Genomic DNA, 19,496 nt, shown 5'->3' on the forward strand with positions numbered 1-19,496 from the left:
TTGATGAAAGCTACCTAACCAAAACACCACACTAACAGTCACTCTAAAGTCACATACTTAGATTTTGCAAAACTGTTTGCAAAAAGGACTCTTCTCCGTAATGCCTGAATGTACAAAATGAGCATGTAATATTATCTGGATGCAGTTTAAACTAACATATATGTATTTATTGTTCCAGCTATTTTGGGGTAGGGAAAGGAGTCGAAAAAAGTTACCTAGCGAGCTGGATATGACTACATTGGAATTAAGTTTTCTGTCTTTAATTTATAATTTAAACAATGAACTGAAATGAACTATAAGTTTTTGATCTCCGTCTTGAGGATCTCTGTGAACAGTATGTGATAATATACAGTGCTGAGACCACAACAGAGGAACTGGAACTTTTACTCAGGGGTGCATATCTCTTTGATTCAAGCATAAATGTTTCTTTATTTATTAAAAGTTGGCCTGGGGAAATAAAGAATTCTGGAGAAGAAATTATACATATTTCTGATCATGTTGTTATCTGTCTGAAGAAGAAACTACTATTCCCAAAACAAAATCAGGTAATTAAAAGTTATGCTTTGTGACTCCAGGATTTGAAAAGGAAAAATCACATGGCAACTAGTTAATGTCTACATGATTACTTTCATGTATTTTCTCAGGGTTAAAGTATTTATAGCCACAAACATATACATAACCACATAGCCACATATATATACAAAACCAAGAAAACAGCCTAAGGGAACACAAACAAAACCCCACCGCCCAGCACCTTAACTGCAGCATCTGCAAGCCAGCAATCATGGAATACTTGATGAAGTGCTTAAGGCTAGGAAGGCTGATAATGAGATTTCTTTTAAGTTCATAGTGCTGTACATTAAAGAGACACTGCCAACCTGATTCTGAAAGGAAAAACATTACATTGCACACACACGCTGTTTTTGTTTTTATAGAAGAGTCTTCATCAGCCTTTGCTGGTGTCTAGAAAAACAGGTTTAGTAAGCAGCATACTTGGTCCACAAGTTTTCCCTCAATATTTTTGCATTTTATTTGTCTTTCGTAACACTTCAGTTCTGATGCTGTGTCTGGTGAGTGCCCCAGAGAAGAGAGTGGTTCTGAGCTCCCACCCAGTCAGTGCAAAAAGCAGGAGCTCCCCAAGATAGTACCCTAAGCAGAATATACTAAAGGCCATCTGCACAGTGACAGTGACTGCTGCAAAGTACAGCATAAATAACCTGGAGCCAGATGATAGTTCCACCTCTCCTCTCCCTCTGGTCTGTTCAGTGATAGAAACCACCCCATTATTTGCTGCAAGATTAGATATGGTGTTTCCAGAATTACACATGAAATACCAACCTGAAGAAAAGTCTAGTTGACTTTCTTTATGTCTACCTTTAAATCCTTTTATATAAACCCAAATAATATTTTACTGGTGCAGAAGCCTTATACAGAGGGACTATAACCTTTCTTAAAAAACAGCATACGTGTAGTCTTAATGCTTATCCCAACATAGCTGCTTCCAGGAGCTTCTTTGCAAAACTGTCCTTCAGCCCTTTCTGTCAATCTTTCCTATTCTTAATGGGAGTGAAATGGTAATGCTGGCATATTCCAGCTGCCTGCATGGACTAGTCTGAATTAACTTGCCTGTTTTTAATATCTCCTGTAATTTTTTCTCAACACCCCCTGGGATGAGAAAGAACTTGAGCTGACAAACAGGTAGAGCATATACACAAATCTGTATTCAGGAAAAAAATACAGTCAAACAATATTAATGTTGCACAGTCAGTAATTAAAACTTGGCAAAGCTAATTTTGTAATTTTAGCTTTTAACATAGTTTTTACTTACAACATCACATATTTGTTTTTCAATCCTGATGTGGGTGATGAATCAGTTTCTGAACCAAAAGTGTCTGTTGTCTGCCAGACCCTTGTTCCCATTGCTGCTGAAACTGGAAAATGAACAGTGAATGACACAGGCGACTGCATGAAGAAACAGGACTGCTTCACAATTAAAACAGCAGAATGTTGTCCGGGAGGACTGGGGTCTGTTCTGCTTCTGCTAGAGAATTCCAGCAGAGGAGTTCTTATTGTGTTAGTCTTTAATTTCATACCCATCATTTTGGGTGGTGACTTGACAACCTAGAATTTGATTTGGAGACACACTCAAACAGCTGTAGCCCAGGAAGCAGGAACTGCTTTGAACATACAGAATGATACATAGCACTAGGTACTACCAGGAAAAAAAGAGATCTTAAGAATCACAAACGGAAATTAAGGGATACTTTTAATCTAGCTTAATATGCAGGTTTGACAATGTAATGCTGTAATTGCTACAGAAACTGGAAAAGAAGTGTTAAGCACTGTCTGTCCCTCTCCACATCTGTATGATGCTGAAGGGCTGCAGATGCCCGTGTCATGGCAAAAAGCTACTGAAGACAAAGGTGCTACTTCAACAGCATTTCCTGGCTCTCTCCTGAGCTGCAGACACCCATGCCTGGAGCTGGCAGGACAGGCACCATCCCTGGCATCCCCTGGTAGGGTCTCGTGAATGGTGTTTTGTCAGATTTCCTGCTGGAATGAAACATCAACACCACCACAATCGCCAAATATGTTAAAAAAGACTGTCAAAAGAATGAGAAAAGTGTTGCTGACTTCAGCTCACAGTAACCCCAGTACCATCTGACACACCAATCCACTGACAAAACCTTCAGTCATCCTTCCTCAAGGAGTATCAGTGGCAACTGAGCTGTTACTCTGCTAGTCATTTTCATCGCACTACAGGCCACAAACCCACCCCTGGACTTCAGAAGAGTGATTTCTACAACAATCTGTAATAGCCTTAGTGAAGGTTTGTGTCTAAAAAACACCATACATAAGAGATTCTTGAATGCTGATAGTACCTGGCTGACATGTCGTTGCAGAGAGAAATGAAGACTGGCGTCAGGTATGCCAAAGGCTGTGTGGCATACAACCTTCTGCACAAAGAAAACCTGGAGACAGCTGGAGTTTTTGTTAAACAAAATCCAGAGTAAGAGGATCAGCCTAGCTTTTGCACTCAGAGTCATGATCAGAGAAGGAAGGTCAGGAACTATTTCCAAAATAAACACAAGAGTCCATCCAAGAAAGCAGCACTAAGTATAATAATAATAATAATCTGCTACTTGTTTGATGAGTGCTGTGGCCTGTAACACATTTGGATTTCACCATTTAATCTTGTCATTATTATTATCATTGGTATATTAAAATCAGTAAAAGCCTTATCACTACCTGAGATAGTCAAAACGCATCTGCCTAATATCTGGCATCAGAATGCAGCCAACAGCCTGACCACCAAGTTGTGGCAAACAGAGAGCAAGTAAAAATCACACTAAAAGATCTAGAGGATCCACCCTGGAAAAGATGCACATGCAGCGGGTGACTTCAACTCACCATGCCGGTGACACAATGCCACTTCCAGGTACTCCCACTTCCAGCAACCCTTTCCCCCGTGGGTTCCCATGTACATCCTGCCAGAGCCGGTCGAGTGGGCACAGCTCGGTGTCCCTGGCAGTTTGACATCACCAAGGGGAGCTGCACCAGCCAGCCGGGAGAGTGAGTGCTACAAGCGTGAATCCTGTGTTCAGGCCTGACAGCTGCTCCTGTCCTGGGCTCCCTCTTGCCTTTTCAGAGTGTACAATTAGAGGCCTTTGATGGAAAGATTATATTTTGGCTGCTTTTTGTTTTGTTGCAACTGTTGCCTTATTTGTTTTATTCACCAACATTCACTAAAAAGAACCCCTCGTATTCAAACTCCCAGCTGAGCCTGCACTCCACGTCTCCTTGCCTAGGTAATCTGAACTCCCTCTGGACTTTTCTGCTTGGCTCTCTCCCATTTGAGACTGCTCCCTCATCCACTTGCCAGCACTAGCCACCTCTGCTGGTTTCTACTGCCAGTCTCTTTCCTGGAACTGCATTCTCAGTTCACCTTCCCTCTCCATCCCAGCTTCTCTATCAGTTTCTTTTGCTTGTGCCTCAGTTTCTTGGGCAGTTTGTCTCCTGCATCCTGTAGTCACCTCCATCATTCTTTTAGCCTACAACCCTAATATCCTTGTTCTGGATCCTTAGTCTCTGTCAGTAGTCATTTCCTTTGGTAGCTTCAAAACAGTATTCCTGACCTGCCAGTCCTGAATACCTGCCTTCTCTGCAAGTCCTGGTTTTCATCCCACATGCTCCTATTTCCAGTACAGCCTGCTGGTTCTCCACAGCAAGGCCTTAGACCTGGCTCTGAATCAGATAGCCTCTTCCTTCACATTGCCTAGATGCCAACAGAAAGGTCACTGAAAACACAGAAAAGTGTCCCTGCTCTCCCTTCGTTGCTTATCTCCGGCTCAGTGTGCAGCAGCAGGAAACAGCCATTATTCAGAAACTCTGTTTCCATCATGTCATCCCGGGCTGCAGCACATGCAGTGGCTTTGTATAGAGAGCACATGCCCAGGCTAGGAGCTGAGAGGGGCTGGAGTGCCTTAGTTGAACTGTGGGAATGATGCATGAACAACAGGACTGTAACTGTGAGAGGCATAAGCTTGCTCTGGGACAAGAGCTTGCTCTTAACCCTTAAGCAGTAGCAAGTGCTGAGATTTAAAATACCATAAAATTTGGCCAAATAAGAGTAGATTTTCTTGGGTGCAGTGAAAAGTACCTAACAAAAGCATTCCTTACTCAATTTCAAAGAAAACTTTCTCCATAAAAAGTTTGATTTTCTTTTTTCCTATTTAAAACCAACGTAGCTTTCCTACATTTAATTTCAGAAAATATTAAACACTTTGATATTTTCTCAGGTCAAGAAAAACATGATGCAGACCATCAGTATTGACTTCTCCAGTCTGAATCAGCGTAGCCTGGCACAAACAGCTGAAAGCTAGATCTTGTGTCAGAAATGTCAAAACCTGTGTAATAGGCTGTATGGGCTCTTTAAAAACTCAGCAGAGCTTCTCACCCTACCTTGTGCATGTGTTGGGAATCAGCTGAAGGGCTGATTCCCAGCAAGCAGATTTAAATAGGTTTCCAGCTTAGGGAGAGAAATGGATGTTTGTCTCTTAGAGGAGCTGTTCCCTCCCTCTCATCCCCCTCCCTTATATGTGCACGTACACTCACACAAAAAGAGCAAAATAGGAATAAAGGTACTCTCCAGGCAAAAAGACCATCCCTCTATACAGACAGAAGAGCACTTTTGGCAGACCTGAACGGCACTAGAGTTTAAGTGAGTTGAAAATAAAAGACTGATAATGAGATTTTGCTCTAGATCGGCTGGCTTGTGCTGGCAGGCAGCAAGCAGAGCCAGCCTGCTTACAATTTGCCCTAGATGAGCTAACCAAAAATAGAAACCAAGAATCACAGTGCCTTATCCATTCTAGAGAGGTAAAAATATTGACTTGGAAAGACCACCACTCAGGGACAAAATGACAGTTCTGAGTTGCATCACATGCCTTTCTCTCAGTCATGTTAAGAAGGTATTCATCTTTCAGTTGCAGAAAGAGCAGAGCTCCTAACTCAGCCTTCTGAAGAGCTGGCACATGAGGGGTCTATGGAAGGAAGAGTATGGCATTCACCAGCTCTGGTCAGACTTATGGTCCCTATTTTTCCTGATCTTGAGTGGCTCATAATCTTGTTGGGTCTAAATCACCTTTCACAGGTAGGCAGAGAGAAGGAGCCCTGGGAAGTGTGAGAAATAACTGCTTCACTCCAGAAGGAAGAACAGGTTTGCCAGTGGGTTTGTGCAGAAGACACTCATGATCCATTTCTTCTGGGTGCGAGCTTTGCTGCAGCCTGAGCTCAAAGCACCTCTGCTTGTACTCTGGAAGAAGTAAACCTGAGACTATCACACTACTTCCCACAAGGCATTTGCCTGTGCTTGAATCATCCAGAGACAATGACAGATGCTAAGGCACCTGGCACATATTAGGAAGCTGTAAACCTTGTGCTGTTGTGGCTGCCTGGTAAAGACTAAGTGCAACACAGCTGGGTGCAATCTTGATATTAAGGGTAAGCTTGACCATACCTTGCTAGGTGTAAGAGGAAGGTGTTGCTTTTGCTAAGTCCTGGAGGAAACTGTATATTATTTTCTGGAGTCTTTCTTGATATCTGGAGGAGTACATGGTTCTTAGTTTTTGTTCAGCAAACCAGGTAAACATTATTTTAACAATCTGATACAGAGTAAGTATGATTAATAATGACTGATAGCAGCTGGATTGATAATGAGTAATAAGCACTAATTTTTCAGCCTAGAAAGATGCCTCTCTACTACTCACTAAATGCACAAGTGCTAGAGTTTGGGTGTTAATGGCTCCTGCAACTTTGTTTAATTACAGAGACACCCACAGGGTTGGTAACTTTTGCCTGTTCTGAACTACCATCTCCCCAGTTCTGATATTCCCTAATTTGCAGCCACATACATAGCAACATTTGTGAACTGGGAGGGCAAAGTTAACTCCAAAGCAAATCTCTTTCCTTTGGAACAGACCGTGTGCCAAAGGCACTCAGTGTCAGCCACCCCATTTTCCTGTCAGCATAATATCACTGATTTATTAGAGAAATTTTAAACTCAGAATATGCCACAAATGTATGCCAGATTGTGAAAAAACATACACGTCTCCCTCTTCATTACTAGGTGCTGTGCTTTTGTGAGATTATAGATGTATATTTAGTGTTAATCTTGGTGTCGTGTCTGTACCTCAGCAGTTGGCTCTTTTCTAATGCATTTTGTAAAGGTTAAACTCTGTAGTGCAAACTGTACACGATAATTTATGATAATACTGGAGGGCAATCTGTTTTCCACTCTATAGCTGCACACTGCCCAAGGGGAAAGGAGCAGCGGGCTGTGCTTGTTGCCTTAGCTCTGGTTTGCACAGGTGTTCAGCACTCTGCCTTCTGGCTGCAAAAGGGGATTAGACAGGGTTTAGGGGAGAAAATGTAGGGAAATGAGAGCAGGCAATCAGATGGCAAATTAAAATGAAGCTATAGCTGCTTATTGAACCAAATTCTATTCTTCTTCAAACTTCTCCTGTCTGCCATTCAAAACCACATCTGAGACTGATGGATCTCATTCCCTAGCTTCTGACTTTGATCTCCCAGCATGAGAGTTCTCCTTAGTGTGTGAGTGGAAGACTAAGACACACATGCAGGATCACACTTACAAAACAGCACATTCTTGGCTTTCAGCCACATTCAAATTCGCTAATAGCACTAGTTTTCTGTAACTGCCAGGAGAGATAAAGCAAGCAGTGACATTTTAACTGTCTTGTGCTGCAAACAGTTCACGCTCCCAGAAGTTCAGCAGAATTCAGTGGAAGCCTAATTAGGGATGATACATCCTAAACTTCACTTTCATTATGTTTTTAATTCTTTCATAGTTCTTCCACAAATCCTGAAGTTGTTTTAAGAGAAACTTTAACATCAGCATTTAGCTCATGTGCAAGTTTCTTCAGAAGGATTGCAGACACCAGTTTTTTGTTCTTAGTTTCAACTGTAAGCGTATTTCTCCTCTCCAAACACTATTAACATATAATATTAATATTAAGTAGTATGAAGGATATGTCTGCTTTTGGTTCAGTGCAGTTTGATGGTAGTAGGTGCCTTGGTTAAGCAAATCCAAACCATTAAACAAGATTAAATAATATATCACTAGGTGTGCCCAGGATCAGGAGATGGCAGCAAAACCCTGAAGAGATGTTTGATTCTTCATGTCAGTAATAGAAATGTTTTAACTGCAAGCCAGAATTAATAAATCATTAACATGTGAGATTCTAGTAAGAAAAACAAGGGATTGTCTGACACTGATCATACAACAAGGAATTGTATGAAAAACGGTTGAATTACATGGACTGGAGAATTGACACCATTAAAACCTGAAACGGCATTCATAATTAATATAATTAACTTTCCAGAACAGGAACACTCCAAGTCAGAGAAGGCTCCAGCAGAACTTCTCAAGTTGGATGGAATAGTATCAATGGATGCATTGCAAGGTTCAGCAAATTGGACTGTAGCCTGATAATTAGACAAGTTTATATATAATGCTATATATATATATATATAATGCTATATATATATATATCAATGATATTGGATGCAGAATAGCTTATCAGATATGGTTTGGAAACATGATCATGAGGAAGACATCCAGGAAAGAATTCAAAGTAAAACAAAATTTGAAATGTCAATATAACGGGTAAATTGTTGTCAGGCGAATTGTTGTATTTCTGCTCAATGAACTTTATTCAGTTTCTGCTTCATAACTGAGAAATCGGTGGTATGAATGGCAGAAGGGATATCAGTGTGGTCTGCAGTAAGGAAAACTGAGACTGAGCAAGAAGAACAAGAGATATTTGGTGGACAAAATTGAGCTTTGTTATTTATCAAAGCTCTATGAATATTCAAAATAGCTTATGCGCAGCAAAACCAGCCATGGCAAGCTCAGTGAGCATGTAGGAGAATAAAAAGCTCAGACCTGAAGATGTCTGTCTACATCATGTATGTACCTTTATGATGGGGGGTTGGAAACAGATGATCTTGAAGGACTTTTCCAACCCAAACCAGTCTAAGATTCTGTGAGAGCTGGATCCTGAGGGGAAATGCTCATATACCAGAAAATCGTAAAGGTGGCTTCACAGAAAAATACCGAGAACTCTACAGACAGCAAAAGTTTACAAGTTGAAGGGAAAAAGCTGATGTATTTTTTAGATTTTTATAAATGTAATGAAAGAAGAGTTAAAATCACATGAAGTGCAGCTAAAAAAAATCAGAAGCTGCTAAGGGGACTCACAAGCAGATTGCTCATGAAGCTCAAAATATTGTAAGTCCTATTTCCTCAGGAAAATAACAACAAAATATGTTTAACATATTTTAATATTTATTCATGTTAATGTATTCAAGCTCCATGTGCCCTACATGAACATGACAGATTTCTACCGTATCAGTCAGAATTATGGAGTCTCCAGAGCTCTTCTTTGCTTTAACAAACTAGAATTCTATTACAGGTTGCATCTGTAATAGGAAGAACAGTCAAATACTGTGTACACATGAACGTGCATGTTCTTTCAATAAAATCATTTGCATAACTCATTTACTGTACCTAGATATATTTCAGAGTTTTGCTGAACAAGAAATTTCAGAGGGTTTTGCAATTATAATAGGAAAAAGTGAGAAAATAAAATAAATATGCTTTTAATAAATTAATCTGGTTTTACACATTTTCCAGTATCCTCAATTTGCAATGACTGAAACATTATATTTTCCAGTGTCCTCAGTCTGCAATGACTGAAACAGACTTTTTGCTGGTTCCAGTTCCATTCAGCCGGTCCTTCGTGCTAGCCACAAGCCTGTCTGCCAGAATTCTATAAAGATGAAACAGTAACACAAAAATCTAGCAAGCATTTACAATGCCTCTGGAAAATAAAAGATGCCTACAACTATTTATTTCACTTGCACCAACAATGCTGGAATTTGAGACAGAAAAAAATTGATAATATTGATTGTACTCTTATCAGACTAAAATCAAGGAAATAAAAAACTTCACTGGAGGCAGCTGTGTAAGTATTTTGGAACCCATTCAAATATATTAAAAAAAAAAATCCCTATTCGCTAGGAAATTTTCTAAATAAGTGTCTGGTAAACTCTTTTGTAAATGTAACGTGATCCAAGCTGCGTGCCAAAATCCGGAGAACACAGCTCAATGCTCTGAACAGAGTGGAAGACACCTGAGATTGCTCTGTTATTATGCAAGAATCTCAGGTATGCACAACAAAAGCAGCAGTGTCAGGAGGTGAAGCACACCAAAGCAGCTTCTGCACACGCACTGCAAAACATATTTAAACAGGAATTCTCAGATTGTCCCGTAGGGCTGGACACATTTTGAAGAGAAACTGGCTCAGTTGAACTTCCCATTAATGATCATGTAACATCTTTGTGCCAGATACAGCAATTGCCTGCATGGAAAAATAATTTTAGGAAAGTATTTAATATGTTTTAGCTGCCTTGTAACAACAACTTAGCAACCGAAGAGAGATGTGCCAACACCTTGTGATCAGCTAGATCTTTAGAGGCAACCAGGAAGATACTGTGCGTCCACAGTGCTCCACAGATGTGGTACCACCCGAGATGTCTTTCTACTGCTGCATTCCCCTGAAAGTGATATGGGATGCAGTTTTTGCAGATTTCCAACCATGTCAGCAAAGCAGAAGGCATTCTCTCAGCCATATCAGTCAAGTCTACAGTGTTTTGGGGACTAGTGTGTCTTATTTATTCCTGCCCTTTTCCACCAGAGAAACTCGTGGGAGAAAATTAAAGGGAGAAGGGCATTTAACCTGCCTAAATTTAAACCCATAGCCATCTTTTGCTAGTCTGTCTCTTAGATTTTCAGACTTGAGCTGATTTAATGATTTTGGGATGCTTAGCTCTTAACCAAAGTCATGCTGGAGAATGTCTTCTGGATATGGTTGTCTCCCTTGGGTTTAGAAAAAGCAGTGACCCGTGAAAGCTCTTCATTCTCTCCTTAGTTTCATCTCATTTGCTACCACGTGGGAGTGTTCAGTTTACAGGAGTTACTTCATTCTGGGTTTGTGGAGAATAAGCTCTTTTTCAAAACCAATGTAGGGCTCAACATACTCTTGCCAGACCCTACAATAGGAAAAATAAGGGTAATATGTGGATGGGTACAATGGCAATTCAATTTTCTGGCTGGAAGCCTTGTTTTGGAGTTTTGTTGCTTAGTGTCTGTCAGCACTTTCATCCTGAGGAATTTAAGTTTCTGCTACAACAGCCCAGACACAGATGAAAGTTTGCATATAAAGTATCAGAACTCAGAGCTGGTTTATTTTTATTAATTTTCCAAATGAGGTTAAGTCTTAAGATATGAAAAAGTCCTTGGGTGGTACTCAGCATAAAAAGAAGAAAATTATTGGCTTGGCGTTTGTTTAATCTTGTGAAAGATTTATTTAAAAGGAAAGTGAGATAAATACTTGAAATATGATCTCAAATGAAGCCCACAAAAATATGTATTCATCCAGAAACTGGGCTACATTTTGAGGTGTCTAGCACCTCTAGGCATTGTAATCACTCTACTGCCTTTGAGATAATTTATCCTAAAAAACCCCATATATGTTCAACCAGTTTCCTTTCAGGAATGCTTTAGCTGCTGATGGATCACAAAAGGAAGGATCACATCCCAAGTCTTTGAAGATATGGGTAAAAAGGAAGTAATTGTTAATGATTTGCTGATCTAAACCAAAATTATTGACAACATAATAAAACCATGTAATCCTGTAGTGTGCCAAAAACCCACAATTCTAAATTGAATAGGAACAAATGTCAGAGGTCAAACGAGATTAGCTGCATCATACACTACACAGCTACATATGCCTAGTAATAAATGACCTGCCCCAAGAAATGAGAGAAAAATTGCAAGAAACTGATAGTCCTTTAGAACTGCTTATGTGTCTCAATGAACTTTTGGCACTGTCAAACACTTCTCTTGAAATGTTACTTGAAGACGATGCAGAACATCCCCACAAAGTACGGGAAGATGAAAGCTGTCCAAAGCCACCTGTAAAGATGTATTTTGAGATTAGCCAACAACTGTATGAGTACAGCCTGGTATAGACGAGGGCTGCACTCTTGCAAGCTGACTGCCCTCTGCACTAAATGTTGGTTTCTGTGGACATTAGACAGCACTGCTGTTGCAAACATATGTATTTATAATACCAGTGTATTCCCCTTCTTGGAAAAGACTGGAAGAATCCTCGGCATGTTTCGTTATATGAAAAATAAACCTGTTAAGCATAGATTCACTGAATGAGTCAAGTCTCTTCATTTCACACCCAGGTAGGACTGCAGACTTCTGGGGAAGCCACCGCTGCGTTTGATAGCCCCCAAGCCCTGTTCATCTCTCAGCCCTACCTTACAGCGTTACTCGTCCTGCGCCCTCCTGAGCTCACCCTCTGCAGACTTCACAGATTCACTGTCTCGGTGTGTGGCTCCGGAGCTCCCCAAAGCCAAACCAAGGCCAAACCCAAACTCAGGGTCACACGTTTCGTGAAGGCCGCCGCTATTCCCCGGCCACTGCAGGGCAGCGCCGTATCTGTACCTGGGCCACATGCACCCCCCCCAACCCCGGACCCCATCCGCCCCCTCCCGCCGGTCCCCCCGTCACAGGGCGTCACGCGACCCCTGCGGGGCGGGCAGCCGCCTTCCCCCGCGGCCAATCAGTGTTCGCCTTTGCGCGGTCCTCCCTGCTCTAGCCAATAGACCGCGAGCTTTCCCGTCGCGTGTGTGTGTGTGTACGGGCATTGGGGTGTTGGTGTCGGGGTCGGGCCTGGCGAGCAGCCGTTGGGCTCCACGAGCCGCGGAGCTCCGCCCCGGTGGGAGGGGCCCGGTTGCGCCCGGCCCGGCCCGGCCCGGCCCAGCGCGGCAGCGGTGATGGGGAGAGCGGCTCGGCGGTTAGAGTGAGGTTGTGGCGTGCTCGTCGCCACCACCCGGGAGTCCTGGCCGCAGGTAGGAGCCGCAGTGCCGTGGGGTGGTGCCACGAGCGGGGGTCCCAGAGTTGGCGGGGGTGTACCACGTTCCCCCAGAGCCAGGGCGGGGGGCTCTGAGAGGTGCGATGGGGCTGCGCTGTGCCGGTGGGACCGCGCTGGCGGTGTGGAGGGAAGGGGGCTGGCTGGCGACTGAGGGGATGAGGCAGGTGGTGGGCTATGGGCGCTCGGCCCCAGGGTTGTGTGTGTGTGTGTGAGGAGGGTCTGTGCCCCCCGCGCGGGGCGCCGGTTTCAAGATGGCCCCCTCCCCCTGACCGCCCGCCGCCGCCCTCAGGGGGAGCCCCCTGGGCACGTGCGAGGCGCCGACGGGTGGGTACCGCCGGGCGGGGGCTGCCCTCGGGCTGAGGAGGCGGCGGCGGAACCGTGAGGGGGGTTTCGACCCTCGCCCGCGGGGGCAGGCCTGGAACGGAGACACCCCCCCGCTCAGCGGGCGCCGCGGTGACATCCACCTCGGTGCGGAGAGGTTGCGGGGAGAGGAGAGCTCGGTCACGGATGGTTCTCGGCTGTGCCTCGCTTTTAAACCCTGCCGGGCTGTCGGGAGGAGGTGAGCAGAGCTCTTTAATAGCGAGTAATGGATGTGACTGGAGCAGTCAATGACATCAGAGTACGCGGTCGGACTCGGGAGACCTGTAAACTTTAATTTATAGGTTATCAGTACCGTGAGGTGTTTCTATGAATTGGCTGAGAATAACTTAATTCATCTCTGAAAACAGCTTCCTACTGATATCGTTAATGCCTGCGTTGAGCAATAAACAGCACTATTAATTTGGCGAGTTGGAGGCGAGGAACGTAAATGATGATATTTTATGTAAGAGCTTGCAAGAGCAGTAGGTGCCTTTGCATGCTACTTCTGTGCTTTCACATCTGCATCCCGGGCTTTGCTTTATTTAATGCGCATTTATAACAAACCACCTTTCTGCATTTCCAGAGGTTTTTTCTGACTTGATTTCTCGAACAGCTTGGCACATCTTTGCCTTTTAGTTGCTCTAAATAGACTGGAATAACTTCAGGGGCAATAGTTTCCAGTGATTTTCAGAGTTCTTCCTTTTGAAGGAGGCTGTGTAGTCTGGACAGTGGTGATTAGCATCTTTAGACCTCATGATTATCTTCAGTATTTGAATTCAGCATTTGTTTTTTACAGTTAAGTTTTTTGGATGAGGTTTAGAGTTCTTATTTTAAGTTTACTTAGGTCAAGAGCCTCATTGTAACGAGGCATGTTTTTTCTGTCAAACCTGTCTTTTGTAGGTGTTCATTTTATAATATAGCAATTAAAATTTTGGTATAAGGTATTGTCATCATCCTTCAGGTCCCTCTTGCAGAGGAATGTTTACATCTTGGCTATATTTACAAAAAGATCTTTACAGCTAGCTTATTCACTTACTGAAAGTATTGTTTGCTCTACTTCATGTGGATGTTCAAATCTTTAATCTCACTTAGAATTAACATTCGAATTTTGCTAGATATCAGTGTTTGGATTGAATAAGGAGTTTTTTTCTTTATTCAGAATGGGTGATTGCATCTAGCTTCTAAAAGCTGTTTTAAAACGGCAGTTAATTTAGGTTTTGGGATTTAATCTCTTCGAGCACTGGGATGAATGAATGAAACTCATCAGTTTCAAGAGTGCCTGTTTGTTCATTGAAATGGAAAGGATTAAAGTGGTAACCGAAACAGTGAAAAGTTGATTTAAATTATGTCAGACTCAGAATAGCTTTGGGCCTTAAATGTGAATGTGTTTTTATGTGTACACTTAAGAGAAGACATAGGAAATCCCAGAGCTGCAGATTGCTGTCAACTGGCAAAGTGCATCAAGGAAAGACTGCGGTATGTTTACTCTGTTCTTGTTCTCTTCTTCAGGCACCTATTAGCAGTCCTTATGAGACATGGGATATTGTGTTAGATGGATCTGGGACCTGAGCTAGTACGGCATTTTTGTCTGTTTTAAAGTGTTTTCTGTGTAGTAGGATGCCGTTTTGAATTTAGATTTTAAGTTAGGCAGGAGACAGAGCTGCAAGTTACTAAGAGTATAGTATAAAAGTCAATACCAGGTATGGATAAAGCAGGCTGATGAATGTACAATTACTTTGGATGCTTATTTACATTTTTGTTAACATTCATAGGACATCCCAACTCCTGATAGGAAATGGTCACAAGTATGTTTTGTAAGTGGCAACTTCCCGTGCTTCCCCGAGTGCCCTGTTGGGAGTACTGTGCTTCTCACGAAAACGTTGTTGGAATCTGCTGCAACTCCCAAATGTTCTTATGATGTTGTAATGTTTTTTTTTTTCACTGAAACCCCAACCTTAGTTCTCCTTTTCTGTGCCAAATATCCCCTTTTTATGTGGCAAGTCCCTGGGCATCTGTGAGCCTTTCATTTATCTCTAGCGTATGAAAAGGAGCGAGGGGTTCTACATAAAATAGTTCAGTAGCATGTTCCTTCTAAACTGTTTCTTCTGTGTTAAGGTTTACTGTCGAACTTGCTATGATAATAAGTAAAAGCAGGGAGAAAATCCAGTCTTACTGCTTGCAGAGTGTCTGTTAGTTGTCTTCTAGAGTATATTTTGGAAAATTGTTGTGGTGAATTAGCAAGTTTCACTGTCTAGAGCTACGTGAATAATGTGTGGGAGTCACAAAAGCTTCCCACATAGTTGTGGTAATTCAGTTTAACCCCAACCTGTGGTGTATATACTCTTCCTTCAAGTGACCCCATCTCTTGAAAAGTTTTGATCCTGATTGCCCCTGTTTTCTTTTTCATTCAGGAAAAGAGACAGGTCTATTAACAAAGTTCATTTATACCTTTGAGCAGATCATGGGTGTTTATATCGCACAGTGATATCCAATACAGTGCTTTCCCCTGTAGTACGAAAGTGGAGACAAGGAGCAAGCACTTTACAGTGCAATACCCCTAGCATCCTGTGACAGTTCAGTTCACTAGCTCTGCCCCAGTTCATGCTGACTGCATGGCAGGATTGAGACAGAGAACAGCTCTGACTCCACATCTGCATATTTTACAGAACCATTTTGAGCTTTACCATGAGGTATTTGGTAAATTCTTTGACAACTGAGTTTTTGAAGACGGAGATAATTGATAGCAGTACATTGACATGGTCTTTATTTCAGCTAGCAGCCTTGCACTTAGAGGAAAACCAGCAGAAAACAAAACTAGTGCATGTCTGAAGATGCACAAAACTTTGGTGTTTTTGAATACCTATGCTTGTTATGCTTAGCTACCAAAGAAAACAACTTGAATTTTCCTCCCACTTTGGAAGGCTAACAGATTCCATGTGTTCTCAAGCAACAGCATTAAGCAGACTAGTTTCCAGGAGTTCACGTTTTGTCCTGAAAATGGTTTATTAACCTACATTATGAATCATGGGTAGAACCAACCTTATTCTCCCAGTTGTTAGCTCTGGAGAAAAGATGGGTTGCAAATAATGAAAGGGTTTAAGTATATTTAATCTCTTGGGATCACATCTTGTTACTGTGACCCATATCTTGGGTTTTGTCACTTTTCTATTCAGCCATGAAGGCTAATGTGATCTCACTATTGCTGTTCTTATGTTACATACGTGAAATAACAGATCAAGTTAAAATCCAGAGTAGCCCCTTGAAGTATCTAATATTTTAATAGAAGAAAACAAACAAAACCTAAATAACCCTAAAAACCCAGGGTTTCGCTAGTTTCAAAGAACAAAAATACAAGCTTACTTAGTTCTTAACCTGTGTGAAGTATAGCCAGTGATGTAAACAGCCTGCAACCAAAAGCTCCTGAAATGAATTCATTGTATACATCTTCAATGACACCAGTATTTAATCATTGAAGCAATCAATAAACTTGAACTACAAACTGTGCTATAGAACTATGAAACTGGAGATGTGAATGTAGTATTTTGCAGGTGCAGAAGAGAAGGTGACATACAAACATAGAAAGACTAGGCCATATTGATGTTTTCAACTGTGTTTTGGCTTTCTGTTGGGTGCTTGCCACGCATGTAACGGGGCTGCCGTGTTTCTATTCCCTGCATGCATTCTGTGGTCTGCTGCACCATTTGTGCTCCTGCAGTTTATTGTCAAGAGGAGACATGAGGTGTTTCCAGTTTATACAAGGAGCAGGCAATGCACAGTGCCAGGTGGAGTGTTGAAAGAGACATTTGCTGAGTGGAAATGCATACAGCTAGTAATGGTTTTATGGTTATTGCTGACTTTGCAAAGCAGAGTGATTAGCTACCATGAAGCAAAGAAATGAGAATCTTTACTACAAGCATGAAATCATAAGTGCTTAAAAGGTTTTTCAGAGTGGACCCATTAAGTACAATGGGAGAAAGCTTACACCTAATGCTTTGTACCAGAACTTGCATGTTGTTTGCATATAAAATGTGATTATATTTCTGTGAAGTCTTATGGATATTTCTACTTTAGATAAATGCTATCTGTAACCATTTTGAAATAATAATTTTGCTTAATTACTGCTTTAAGACCAATTTGTCTAGGACCAGCATGGAGGCAGAACCAAGTGTGTAACTTGAAATCCCCTCTCCCCCTGGCTTAAATCTCTTCTGACTTTTTTTTTTTTATTTATGCAGAGCTTCATAGCAGAGCAGTGGTTGGGAAGTTAACTACTTAAACCACACTCCTAACATTTAGAATATAAACATGAAAGTACATAATATTTCTGACGCTGACTAGCACTGGCAGCACGCTATTATTAGCCTTTCTTCTTGCAGGCTTCATAGATTCTCAGCTCCACAGTCTGAAAACTGCATCCTGCGTGCCTGTTGAAGTAAACGTGGTCATTCAGGTATGGTTTCCTTATGATTACTCTTTTGCCCACTGGACTAGGCTGTTGCTTTTTTTCAGCAGTCCCAAATAATGTGTGGGTTAGTATGAAAGACCAAAACCAATTTTTTATAACGTTTAGTATTGTTAAATGAAGCTGTGAAACACCCTTGTATTGCTATATGGTCTAATTATTCTTAATTGTGTGTTGCTTTATTGTCTTGTAAAGGCAGTCTCTGTTTTTTTGAGTCAGGAATGACTATTTTCTTATGCTATTTCATTATGTATGATGGTATAAGTTTTGAAAAAGAAAGTGGGTATTGGTAATACAGCCAACAGCTGATGATTGACTACAAAACACACTGCACTATTAGTTGTATAACAAGTTGAAGTTAAAAGTAAAGTAGAGTAAAACTGGTTCAGAACTAATAATTAAGTCTCAGAACTTGGAAATCTACACATCCATTTATGTAAAGAGCATAGGAAATCTTTATTACATTTGTAATATATTGTGTGGTGGACTGAGCTTGGCTCCAGCAAATGAAGTTGTTTCAAAAGGAGCAATGTCATTTCAGATATGAAGTGCAGAGCTGCTGTTGTGCACATAATGCGCTATGAATGCTGTCTTAAGAAACGGACTTGATGTTGCTGATTATAGAGTGGAATATAATGATTTCACACATTACATGTTGTCAAATCAGAAGCTTCAACTGGCAGATGGAGAGGGGTTTTTGTGTTAAACACCTTGCAAGTTCAGCTCATAGAAAGCCTTGCTGCTTTTTTTTTTTGTTTGTTTGTTTTTTTGTTTTTTTTTTTTTGTTTTTTATTTTGTTTAATCCACTGTCCAGAACAGTTGCAAAAAGAGAACTGATCTAAGGAAACAGTTTTAAATTTCTTTTCAGAGGTTTGACAGATACAGTAATGAAGGTTTTCAATAGCTTAATGGATTCTGGGATAGAGATTTTCAATGAATGGCTGTTCATGAGCAGTTAATTATCTCATTGCAATCTGGGTCATTGGGAAGATGTGAACACAGTTAACTTTTGTGTTAGTATTGCATTGTAAAAAGGGGAAAGTTGAAGCTGCATCATTTTTAGACTAGCAGTACTGGGGAAGTGACTAAAACCAACTTCTGAGGGAGCAGCTTGCTCCCTTGCTAAAGTCTAATGAGGATATGAAATCGCTATTCTCTAAGTCATATCTAAAAATCCTTGCTCCTCCCCTAATGCTCTTCCTCCCACCAGCCCCAGGCACAGTTACTGCTGCTCCCATCGGGACAAACAGCAGCTCTTTGTTAGCTTCCTTGCCCAGGGCACACCCTGTCCTAGCTTCCCTGTTGCTCCCTTTGCCATCTGTGGATCCTAGAGACCCTGAAAGCTGCCTGATCTCCGAGGTTAATTGATTCAGCCTGTTATCTCCAGTACATATGTGGGTAACCTGTAACTTCAGTCCTGCCAACTTAAGTTCTAACATTTAATTTTGTATGGGGAAAGGAACATCCAGTCTCTACCACAGAGCTGTTGTAGGTTTCTTATTAAGAGACTAGTTACTTCTCCAAAGATCCGATCTGTTCTTCAGCATCAAAATTATACATGCTAGAAATTTTGTCTTGGTATTAGGAAGACACTACAAGTACTATGAGCCAGCAAGTCATAAACTGCCCTGACAGAGCTGCAGTGTGCCACTCCTTGCTTCAGAAGCTTGTAGTGTGTTTGAAATACGATACAGTTACTTGGACCACCTTCCAGCTGCCGCAACCAATCTGAGCAAGGGTATCAAAATGGCAAACGAACCTCAGGGGATAAAACTGTGAATGGCATGCTTTGAGGTAAGTGCTGAGTGGTGCCTTTGGTTCCTCATCTGACTGCTGTAGAAGTCATGTGCCTGGGTCGCAAGACCTGGAGCAGGTCAGGTGAGACACCCTGGGTGCTTCTCAGGGAAGACTATCCAGCTTCAAGAAATCTTGATAGTTAAAGCGAGAGTGAAAATCATGTGCAGCAGCTGAGTATTAAGGCAAGATAGAAGTCATCCAGCAAAGATATTTTTGGAAGGAATGTAGAAAAGATGGATGTTGTCCTTTGTTTAGAACCAATGGCTACAGCTAGCAAATGTGGATGGTTGAATACTGTCATACTTTCCCTCTGTTCATTCCTCCTGTAAGATAACTACTAGTGGATG

The 19,496-nt window shown here is 41.7% G+C and overlaps 2 protein-coding genes and 2 long non-coding RNA genes across 5 annotated transcripts in view; 2 read left to right on the forward strand and 2 right to left on the reverse strand.

Annotated features, from left to right (window-relative positions):
• Positions 1-1,866: 1,866 nt before the first annotated feature.
• Positions 1,867-12,089, reverse strand: LOC134171401 (uncharacterized). The gene is made up of 2 exons (XR_009967619.1): positions 11,914-12,089; positions 1,867-2,553 (listed from the first exon to the last, which is right to left on the reverse strand). It is a non-coding gene; the product is annotated as an uncharacterized LOC134171401 (long non-coding RNA).
• Positions 2,843-11,798, forward strand: LOC134171403 (uncharacterized). The gene is made up of 2 exons (XR_009967620.1): positions 2,843-6,174; positions 9,258-11,798. It is a non-coding gene; the product is annotated as an uncharacterized LOC134171403 (long non-coding RNA).
• A 161-nt stretch (positions 12,090-12,250) lies between the features above and the next one.
• On the reverse strand, positions 12,251-13,513 carry LOC134171471 (proline-rich protein 2-like). The gene is made up of 2 exons (XM_062633722.1): positions 13,455-13,513; positions 12,251-13,076 (listed from the first exon to the last, which is right to left on the reverse strand). Exons 1-2 carry the CDS (start codon positions 13,511-13,513, stop codon positions 12,251-12,253), a joined length of 885 nt encoding a protein of 294 aa, XP_062489706.1.
• The window catches only part of MPP7 (MAGUK p55 scaffold protein 7), a 157,116-nt gene continuing 150,054 nt past the window's right edge, over positions 12,435-19,496 (forward strand). For both annotated transcript variants that reach the window (XM_062633539.1, XM_062633540.1), the window contains exons 1-2: positions 12,435-12,507; positions 17,267-17,340. The gene's annotated coding sequence lies outside the window, so the exon portion shown is untranslated. The remainder of the gene's footprint in view (positions 12,508-17,266; positions 17,341-19,496) is intronic.

The sequence above is a fragment of the Pezoporus occidentalis genome, unplaced genomic scaffold (assembly GCF_034315485.1).
Source record: "Pezoporus occidentalis ecotype Australia unplaced genomic scaffold, CSIRO_AGI_Poc_V1 ctg40, whole genome shotgun sequence".
NCBI lineage: Eukaryota > Metazoa > Chordata > Aves > Psittaciformes > Psittacidae > Pezoporus > Pezoporus occidentalis.

Coding starts and splice junctions, on each gene's coding strand:
- LOC134171471 (XM_062633722.1), bottom strand. CDS start 13,513: ATGTGCCAAGCTGTTCGAGAAATCAAGTCAGAAAAAACCTCTGGAAAT. Junction 13,077..13,454: donor TCTGGAAATGCAGAAAGGTG/GTTTGTTATAAA, acceptor TCCTCCCGACAG/CCCGGCAGGGTTTAAAAGCG.